The 11,007-nt window shown below is 37.4% G+C and overlaps 1 protein-coding gene across 1 annotated transcript; it reads left to right on the top strand.

The window, feature by feature from the left end:
* The first annotated feature begins 1,104 nt into the window (after nt 1–1,104).
* LOC306861273 (sorting and assembly machinery component 50 homolog B) lies at nt 1,105–9,746 on the top strand. Its single transcript, XM_079403457.1, has 15 exons — nt 1,105–1,240; nt 1,435–1,545; nt 1,841–1,942; nt 2,275–2,362; nt 2,725–2,831; nt 3,308–3,438; nt 3,585–3,672; nt 4,436–4,564; nt 4,657–4,728; nt 4,890–4,976; nt 5,143–5,213; nt 6,099–6,166; nt 6,275–6,421; nt 8,521–8,662; nt 8,972–9,746. The coding sequence occupies exons 1-15, from the start codon at nt 1,220–1,222 to the stop codon at nt 9,015–9,017; spliced, it is 1,410 nt and encodes a 469-aa protein (XP_079259583.1). The 5' UTR covers nt 1,105–1,219; the 3' UTR covers nt 9,018–9,746.
* The last annotated feature ends 1,261 nt before the right edge of the window (nt 9,747–11,007 follow it).

Below are 11,007 nucleotides of genomic sequence, written 5' to 3'. Positions count from 1 at the left end.
TGATGATTTGGGCTGCCATGTCATCTGCTGGTGTTGGTCCACTGTGTTTTCTGAAGTCCACGATCAACGCAGCCATCTACCAGGAAATTTTAGAGCACTTCATGCTTCCTTCTGCCAACAAGCTTTATGAAGATGCTGATTTCATTTTCCAGCAGAATTGGCCCCTGCCCACACTGCCAAAGGTACCAAAAGCTGGTTCAATGACCATGGTCTTACTGTGCTTGATTGGCCAGCAAACTCACCTGACCTGAACCAGAACAAGAGGAAGATGAGAGACACCAGACCCAACAATGCAGATGAACTGAAGGCCGCTATCAAAGCAACCTGGGCTTCAATTACACCTGAGCAGTGCCACAGGCTGATTGCCTCCATGCCACGCCGCATTGATGCAGTAATTCATGCAAAAGGAGGACCAACCAAGTATTGAGTGCATAGAAATGAACATACTTTCCAGAAGCCTGACATTTCTGTTTAAAATACTTTTTTATTGATCTTATGTAATATTCGAATTTTCTGAGACACTGAATTTTGGGTTTTCATTATCTGTAAGCCATAATAATCAAAATGTCAAGAAATAAAGGCTTGAAATATTTCACTCTACGTGTAATGAATCTATATAATATATGGGTTTCACTTTCTGAAATGAGTGAAAAAAATATTGACCTTTTTCACGATATTCCAATTTTTGAGATGTACCTGTACAAGGTAGAACACCATTGTGCCTTTTAAAGTGAGAAATAATAGTTATAACTGTTACATGATCCGAGTAAGCTACACCAAAACAAAATCTTTGACGCATTATTAGCAAAACACCTGTTTATGATAGTGAGTTTAAACAGACAAACTGTCGTAGTCCTCCTGGCTGAGACATAACTGTCTGACAGACGCACTCCATACATATTCCTTAACCTCCACATTTGTTTTTTTTTTTTCCTTATCAAATCCTGTATCTAAAACGCCGAGTTTATTCTACCCAAAGTAAATTCCTGAACGCGCGCAACGCAAAGGCACGTACAGCGGCGCACATAACAAGGACCCGCCCACTATATGCGACGTCACATCATTCTAGCCAATCGCCGTCCATTTTCACCTAGCAGTTGTGTGTCATGGCGTCCTCCTTGAACGGGGTTGGTTTCACTGCTTCATAATAGTGCGATATTTTACATTCCCAAGATCATCTGGGCGGCTTCAATTATTTATCGATAATATTGCACCAGCAATGGGGACTGTGCACGCACGGGTAAATGTTTTCCTAAACACTCGGGGTGAAATATGCTTGTTTTGTCTGTGACCTCTTGTGTTCAGGTTTATTGCTTGCTTTGCGTGTTATTATTGTATTGTTACAGAAAGCTATCCAATTCGTCTTTGTGCAAGTGCCACTGGATATGGCAGTATACGTGGACAAAAATAAAAGTGGTCATGTTTGTTTTGTAGAGTATGGATTCTTACCCCATGCATGGGCGAGACATGGGCGTCAACCCAGATGATTTGGAAGTGATGGAGGCGGTGCAAGAAACGAAAGAAGAGGTTTTAGAAAACAAAGATGTAAGTTATGTTAAACTAGTACTGAGTTCTTTTTAAAGTCTTTTATACTGATACAATTGAGCTGCCATACTTTTTTGGAAATGTACCATGTAAATGTCATGGTGCATGAACTATCAGACTATACCAAGCTAAGGAAAAGTACAATAAAACAGTGATAGTATCTGATGTTAACACTACAAGAGCATTTTTTCAGTATACAGTAGTACTGAAATTCATGTGTTTGCATGAAGTACTTCCAATAATGTCTAAAATCTGCAGTCTCACACTATGACATCTCTTGACTGTTCTCATTTAGGTTGTTGTACAGCATGTCAACATTGAAGGGCTGGGCAGAACTAAAGAGGATTACTTGGGCTATGAAATCTCTGATGTCTTCACTGCCAGGAACCTGGTTGAAGTAAGTGAGCTGTCAAAGTGTTTGTTAGGACTGGTTAAGTTATTATGAGTTGTTCGGCTGATGAACAGAAGGGTTTATTCCAACTTGTAAATTTTTGCGACTGCCTTGTCAATAGATGTTGCACATTTTCTGACATTTTATAATTTGGACACAGTTTGGATATAGCTTCCCTTTGAATAAATGTAAAATGCTTACTAAACACGTCTTATGCCTGTCATTAAATTTGATGAAACATATCAGCATTATATTGGCCATAGATATCAGCCATTCAAAAATCCATATCGCTCGATCACTAATTATGAAATGAGATGATAAGCTCAGTGTTTCCACAGGTGATGAGAAAATCCCACGATGCCAGACAGAGGTTGCTCCGTCTAGGCATATTCAAAGAAGTGGAGGTGGTGATTGACATTTCAGAAGGTACTACATCCAAAACATTTTCATGCTTGATTCAGCAGACCGTTCAGTGGAAAGTGTCCAGTTTTTCTGGACTGAGCTGTTGCATTCCCCTCAGAGCGGCTGTCTAACCCTGACTTTCAACGTACTAACCTACATCAGTTCATTTACATACTCATAAAGAAGAGCAATAGGTCTAAAGGTCAGCCTTTATTAGATCTGTAGCAAATGCTGTATGTAGGAGAGATATATACTGTATATAAGTTTAGAAATTCAACCTGGATTCAAAACAAATATATTTGGAGGATTTTTCTATTAAGTTCATAGAGTATGCATTAACATTCAGCTAAGGTGTTTGTACAATGTCTTTTTGATCTCCTCTTTAGGAGCAGACGCGCTGCCAAATGGACTCGATGTTACATTTGAGGTGACTGAGCTTAAACGACTTACTGGCAGTTATAATACCATGGTTGGAAACAATGAAGGCAGTATGGTAAGAACCATAATACACACATATATTGCTTTGCATCCTACCCTTGCCATGTTGCCTTGCCAACTAACTAAAATAATATTTAGTTGCAGTACTAAAATGACTAAAACTAAAAATCACAGCTGGAAATTTAAGAATAAAAACTCATTTAAAATATGAAAAAACAGTAACATAATAGTATATAAATAATACTAAAACATCTCTGGATAAGATTCAAGATTTTTTATTTGTCACATACACAATTATACAGGGTATAACCAGCAGTGAAATGTAGGGTAGACAGTCAAATGTAAATGTAGACATTTACTATAAAAATAAAATGAATATAATAGAATATTTAATAATAATAACAACAATATGAATAATATTTATAATAACATTTTCAGTCAGTATGAAGTGTTGTTTTATTATCACTAACTCTCAGTTTTTCTGTGTAGTTTCTACATGATGTGACAATTTGTGTGTTCGTTCCTCTCAAGGTCTTGGGCATTAAACTTCCAAACATGTTAGGCCGAGGAGAGAAGCTCACCTTTCAGTTTTCCTATGGAACTAAGGAGACGTCATACGGCTTGTCCTTCTTTAAACCACAGTCGGGATTTTATGAACGCAAGTATGATTTCTGCAAACAACATTAAACTTTAAAGGTGAAGTGTGTAATTTTCTTCAATGTTAAAACGCAATTACACCCTTCAGTTTGAACTATAAACACAACAGTGATGTTGAATAGATATTTAACAAATTCTTTGCTTTGTGTAGCTTCACTCTAAACCTGTACAAAGTCACCGGGCAGTTCCCGTGGAGCTCTCTAAAAGAGACGGACAGGGGAGTTTCTACAGAGCTCAATGTAAGAAATTAACAAAAACTAAAAAGTTGCTGAAGATTTACTCACGCTCAGGCCATCAAAGATGTAGATGGTTTTGTTTTTTTATCACAACAGATTTGGAATAATTTAGCATTACATCACTTGCTCACCAGTGGATCCTGTGCAGTGAATGGGTGCCGTCAGAATGAGAGTCCAAACAGCTGATAAAACCATCAACATAATCTACATGACTCCAGTCCATCAATTAACATCTTGTGAAGTGAAAAGATGTGTGTTTGTAGAAACAAATCCATCATTACGTTGTTTTAACTTTAAACCGCCGCTTCTGGACAAATTGCAAGTCCATAATCCATAATAAGGCTTTCTCCAGTGAAAAAGTCCTTTCTCTGTTGTCCTTTCACATTAAAATCCACCAATATATTCAGAATTTTTCTGAACTATTTTGTCTTCTAAATAGTGCTTAATATGTGCATATTTCTCTCCTGATTCAGACAAGATTGCATTTTCACTGGACATGCACTTTTCACTTCACAAGATGTTAATTGTTGGCCTGGAGTTGTGTGGATTATTGTGATGTTTTAATCAGCTGTTTGGACTCTCATTCTGACGGCACCCATTCACTGAAGAGCTAGTGTTATGGGTGTTATTGGTGAGCTAGTGTTATAATGCTAAATTTCTCCAAATCTTGGATGGCCTGAGGGTAAGTACATTTTCAGGAAATTTTCATTTTTGGGTGAACTGTTTCTTCAGTAATTAAAGATATAATGCAAAATGTGTCTTGCAGTTCCCTCTGTGGATGACGGATCACACTCTGAAATGGGAGGGTGTGTGGCGTGAACTGGGTTGTCTGGCCCGCAGCGCCTCCTTTGCTGTGAGAGAGGAGAGCGGCCACACTCTTAAATCCGCCCTTTCTGTAAGATGCTCCCTGCTGCCTTAATCCCAAGTGTTTTGGCTCCCTGGTTTTAGACTAATGACTGATTTCACGGATTTCTTGTCTCACACTAGCACACCATGGTAATAGACACCAGGAACTCTGCCATCTTGCCCCGAAGAGGTGCCTTACTGCGGATCAGCCAGGTGTGTGGACTTGAACGCCAGCTCAGAACATATCAGTAGCTGTTTTGTGTTTCTTCGCTTACCATTGCTTTTGCCTCACAATGTCTATCATTGATTAAAACTGTCTGGAGACGGTTTAGCGTCACTGTTAAACAATACTCGTGTTTGCTCTGTTGGTTTAGGAGCTGGCAGGATACACCGGTGGAGATGCCAGCTTTCTCAAAGAAGACGTTGAGCTGCAGCTTAACAAACCATTTATCTGGGGATCGGTGAGTAGTCTTGATTGATGTATGATGTTATAGATTTTTCTGGGTTTGACATTGTCATGCTTTTACTGACTTTGAAAGACAGCAGTTGCTATAAAAGTCTGTTTTAAAGGACATTTGTGGTATTTGGACATTGATATTAAGTAAGTATATGGATTTTCTCTTATAGGTGTTATCTGCATCTTTATGGGGAGGGATGGTCTATCCTCTTGGGGGTCAGCCTACCTCCATTGCTGACAGGTGTGCATTTGTTTGTTTGCTTTTCGATGGATGTTCTATTGTTTTTTTGAAAGGTTTTATAATTATACACACTTCTAATTATGTCTCATGATGTGTTGTAGTCATTTTGACCTAGAAAATGCTAGTTAGTGTTATCACCAAGTAAGACTAAAACTTTTTTTTGAATACTTTCCCCATCTTCTTACACTTGTTCCTGGTCAAAAATGAAAAATAAAAAAAAAATAAAGCTTATATATCTTATTATGCTATCACCAAATCTTGGATTCAGTTTATCAACTTGCTTTCTTTCACTTAACACAGGTTTTGTATTTCTTTTTGGATTGATTATAAGCCTCATTGATCTGAGCCCATGCAACTCAGTGTTTGAGAGAACATTGGCAATATTATCCACAAATAAGTTTTTTTTTTTTTTTTTTTTTTTTTTTTTTTAACTCAAAAACCAAGGTGCATTAATTTAGATCAAAAAGGCCTAAGACCAGTCAGTTAAAAAAAAGATATATAAAACCTGTGCTAATTTAAATATAAGTCGATGAAAAGATTAATTCCAAGATTTGGTGATAATAATGCCTAATACGAGATTTATAAGCAATTTTTAAAAAGGCACATAATTTTTGAGTGGGAATACCAAGTTAGGTAACGGATTGTTCGGTTTAATAAAAGTCATCTTGTATCAGCATAGTTCTAAAGAAACATTTTATAATGATAAAATCACTCTGTGCTCAATTAAAAAGCCATTCACTGAAGTCATGTAAACAATTTAGCTAATTTAGACGTGAATTAGATGCTCTCATCCCTTCAATCTTCGCCTTCTTAGAAACATGTTAACTAGCCTGTACGTGTTTGTAGCATTTTACAAATTGCATTGTGGATGTGTTTTTATGTCAGGTTCTACCTGGGCGGCCCAACCAGTGTGAGAGGTTTTGGCATGTACAGTATAGGCCCTCAGAGTGAAGGTAAAAGTGTATTTTGTCTATTTTTTGTGCCTTTATAATTTTGTAAAAAAAATTCTTAATGATAGTTTTCTTAATGATTGTTTCTGATTTGAAATCTTACCTGATCAGGTGATTATCTGGGTGGGGAAGCGTATTGGGCTGGTGGGCTTCACCTGTATACGCCCCTCCCCTTCCGCTCAAACAAACGCGGCCTGGCTGACCTCTTCAGAACACACTTCTTCCTTAATGCTGGAAACCTTTGCAACCTCAACTACGGTCAGTAGTCATTTATCAAAACTTGTTATTTGTTGGTCTAGAAAAAAAAATTATGAGGAAATGCAGTTTATTGTTATTTAAAACTAAATATCAGTTACAGTTGGGCAAAAAAGTATTTAGTCAGCCAGCAATTGTGCAAGTTCTCCCACTTAAAAAGATGAGAGAGGCCTGTAATTTTCATCATAGGTACACTTCAACTATGAGAGACATGATGGGGGGAAAGAATCCAGGAAATCACATTGTAGGATTTTTAATTAATTGATTGGTAAATTCCTCAGTAAAATAAGTATTTGGTCACCTACAAACAAGCAAGATTTCTGGCTCTCACAGACCTGTAACTTCTTCTTTAAGAGGCTCCTCTGTCCTCTGCTCGTTTGAACTCGTTATCAGTATAAAAGATACCTGTCCACAACCTCAAACAGTCACACTCCAAACTCCGCTATGGCCAAGACCAAAGAGCTGTCGAACGACACCAGAAACAAAATTGTAGACCTGCACCAGGCTGGGAAGACTGAATCTGCAATAGACAAGCAGCTTGGTGTGAAGAAATCGACTGTGGGAGCAATTATTAGAAAATGGAAGACATACAAGACCACTGATAATCTCCCTCGATCTGGGGCTCCACGCAAGATCTCACCCCGTGGGGTCAAAATGATCACAAGAACGGTGAGCAAAGATCCCAGAACCACACGGGGGGACCTAGTGAATGACCTGCAGAGAGCTGGGACCAAAGTAACAAAGGCTACCATCAGTAACACACTACGCCGCCAGGGACTCAAATCCTGCAGTGCCAGACGTGTCCCCCTGCTTAAGCCAGTACATGTCCGGGCCCGTCTGAAGTTTGCTAGAGAGCATTTGGATGATCCAGAAGAGGATTGGGAGAATGTAATATGGTCAGATGAAACCAAAATAGAACTTCTTGGTAAAAACTCAACTCGTCGTGTTTGGAGGAGAAAGAATGCTGAGTTGCATCCAAAGAACACCATACCTACTGTGAAGCATGGGGGTGGAAACATCATGCTTTGGGGCTGTTTTTCTGCAAAGGGACCAGGACGACTGATCCGTGTAAAGGAAAGAATGAATGGGCCATGCATCGTGAGATTTTGAGTGAAAACCTCCTTCCATCAGCAAGGGCATTGAAGATGAAACGTGGCTGGGTCTTTCAGCATGACAATGATCCCAAACACACCGCCCGGGCAACGAAGGAGTGGCTTCGTAAGAAGCATTTCAAGGTCCTGGAGTGGCCTAGCCAGTCTCCAGATCTCAGCCCCATAGAAAATCTTTGGAGGGAGTTGAAAGTCCGTGTTGCCCAGCAACAGCCCCAAAACATCACTGCTCTAGAGGAGATCTGCATGGAGGAATGGGCCAAAATACCAGCAACAGTGTGTGAAAACCTTGTGAAGACTTACAGAAAACGTTTGACCTCTGTCAATACCAACAAAGGGTATATAACAAAGTATTGAGATTAACTTTTGTTATTGACCAAATACTTATTTTCCACCATAATTTGCAAATAAATTCATTAAAAATCCTACAATGTGATTTCCTGGATTCTTTCCCCCCATTCTGTCTCTCATAGTTGAAGTGTACCTATGATGAAAATTACAGGCCTCTCATCTTTTTAAGTGGGAAAACTTGCACAATTGGTGGCTGACTAAATACTTTTTTGCCAAACTGTACTAGAAATAAAATAAACATTGAACGAAATTGTTATGCAATTTCTCATTTTAGTTTAACTTTATAATAATTTCAATTATTAAAACAAAATACATTACTAAAAATTATATACATTAAAAAAACTAATAAAATATACAACAAAATTACAGAAATTTTAACTACAATTAAAAAAAACTAAAATAATATCTCTGATACTAAAATAACACTAGTCTCTAGTTCTTGACTGAATTTATGCAATGAAGCCTTTTGTCCACATGGTGATGCTGTAGTTGCAGTTAAACGTTAGTGTGACACTTTCAATTTAGAGACTATTGTGGGAAAACTATTTGTGGTATAAATCAAAGTCATTTTACATGTTTAAATCAGCCTGTTCTTTCATTTATAGTAGTATTAGCTTGACATTATGCATGGTGTTTGTGTAGGAGAGGGACCACATGCACATCTGCAGAAGCTAGCAGAGTGTATCCGCTGGTCTTACGGCGCAGGAATAATTCTACGACTGGGAAACATTGCTAGGCTTGAACTCAATTACTGCTTCCCCATGGGTGTTCAAAGCGGAGACAGGTACAAATACACATCCACTGAACCACATTCACACTGAATCACTGGCAAAATAAAGGCAGTTTTGAATTGTTAATAAAGATTAGCACTTTTTTTTGTAGCCAAACCACTCATTTTCTACCTTTACTCTGATTTTTTGAATTAAACAATGATGGCCTTGACAAAAAAACTGTGTTCTGCTTTCGATTGATTGTGGGTTTTCTGTCAAATTGAATAGAGCTTTTAAAATCCCTCAACCATTAATAACTACTTCTGTGCAAAGCAATGTAACCAACGATTTGAATCCTAAATGATTTTTTTGTTCCTTGACAGGATATGTGACGGTGTGCAGTTTGGAGCAGGCATCCGTTTCCTGTGATCTTGTAAAACTGCCGTCCTACTGTTAAAACAGGGATTTGTGAGATAGCGATTTTTGGATTCTGAACTGAGGGATCCCTCCTGCATGCACACTCTTGAGGATGCACTTCGTTTTTGTACCTGTAAGACAAAAAAATTACTTAGTTTTCCTGCATACCTCTCACTGTCTCAAGAGTCCAGGGTATAGTGAATGACAATGAAACCTTATCCAGTCTGCAAGGAGACTGCAGGTGCTAAAATAGTTAGGCTTTTACAGTTTTTTCCAATGAGGAGAGCTTTAGAGATTATTCATGATCAAGCTGATAAACCAGAGATTTAATTCAAATCCTCACCTCCGTCCACTCAAATATGTGCTATAATATAAGCAGTCCCTGCTATTGCGATGAATCCCTTGGATGAATTATGAGAATGAAGAATGGATTATTAAATGATGCATTTATCATGTAGCCCTTTGACTTGAACAAAGCACCTTTTTTCCTTTTAAATCTGATTATTTAATGTTTCAGTCACTTGTCTCCAAACTAGGTGAATTAATTGATTCAAACTGACCTCACTGAATTAATAGTGAATTGAGTTTCTTCCAGCCATAAGTCCCCTTTGTGAGATCCACCAGCAGTGCTTTATTTTTAGGACATTTTTTATTATTGTCTGAACTTAAAATATATGTTTATTGTGCACAAAAATAAACCTTTTGGTTCCCTGATGTATTTGTTCTTATTTTGTGATAATTAAAAAAAAAAAAAAGCCTTAAAGAGCTGAAATTGAATTGTCAAACATACTTTTACATGGCAATGCAATGTGTACATGAACCACTAATCGAAAGAAAATTACAGGATCATACAGAATGAAGGATAAAACATGAGATTGAAAAACAAAAATGTCAGTAGCTCAGATTGAACTACTTTTTCATCTTGTTAAAAAACTAGTTTTAGTCTCTTGAGTGGCAAAACGCACACATCAGAGCAGTTTTTCTGTCAAAGGTAACTAGTAGATCATGAACAGCTTGATATCTGTCTTGGAAAAGTAAACAGAAATGTGTCCAAACTATTTGCAGGATCCCTCCTGACCTTGAGGTAAGAAGCAAACACACACACCCTGTTTTAACAGATAACTTACAATAATACACTCTGATATGTTCTTGGGTGAAGAGTTTTGTGAGTTCAGATATCATTTTATGTTGCCCTTCCACAAATTAAGGCCTTAAAAAGGTCTTAAATCGGAGCAGAAAATCTTAAATTCATGGCATTATGTTGCCTACATTGCAAAATAATTAATATCTTGCCAAGTGTTTTTGTATATATTTTTGCTAATTAAATATTTACACATCTACGACATACATAAATCAAGATGCATTTACTTGAGATGCAAAATGAAGACATGAAATCTTGTTTTCTGGGAAACTAAACAAAATTAGGTGGGTTTGTGCATAAAACAAGAACAAATATCTGTCAAAGGGGTATGAAAACGTTCATTCTACAATTCATTGTGTGCTCCCTAGACATGCACATTTAGAGAACATATCCTGGACCACAAAACCAGTCTGAAATAGCACAGATATATTTGTAGCAATAGCCAACAATATGGGTCAAACTGATCAATTTTTCATTTATGCCAAAACTCATTTTCCATGAAGATATTTTGTAAATTTATCTAAACTTAATTTTTGATTAGTAATAGGCCTATGCATTGCTAAGGAGTTCATTTGGACAACTTAAAGGTAGTTTTGTCAATATTTATTTATTTTTTTGCACCCTCAGATTCCAGATCAAGTCAAATAGTTGTATCTTGGCCAAATATTGTCCTATCCTAACAATCCATACATCAATGGAAAGCTTATTTATTCAGCTTTAAGAAGATGTATAAATCTCAATTTTGAAAAATTGACCCTTATGACTGGTTTTGTGGTCCTTGGTCACATATTGACTTCGATTTATTGCTTAAATTTTCTTTACTTGGTTTTAAAAACTCTTACATTAACCGTCATGATCCCC

This window comes from Barbus barbus (genome assembly GCF_936440315.1).
Source record: "Barbus barbus genome assembly, chromosome: 42".
Taxonomy (NCBI): Eukaryota; Metazoa; Chordata; class Actinopteri; order Cypriniformes; family Cyprinidae; genus Barbus; species Barbus barbus.
This window is presented reverse-complemented; position numbering and strand designations above follow the sequence as displayed.

Bases quoted from the DNA above. Each gene is read 5' to 3' on its own strand.
- LOC306861273 (XM_079403457.1), top strand. From the start codon at position 1,220: ATGGGGACTGTGCACGCACGG. The intron at 4,729-4,889 runs GTGTGTGGACTT...CTGTTGGTTTAG, and splicing joins CCTTACTGCGGATCAGCCAG to GAGCTGGCAGGATACACCGG. The intron at 5,214-6,098 runs GTGTGCATTTGT...TTTTTATGTCAG, and splicing joins CCTACCTCCATTGCTGACAG to GTTCTACCTGGGCGGCCCAA.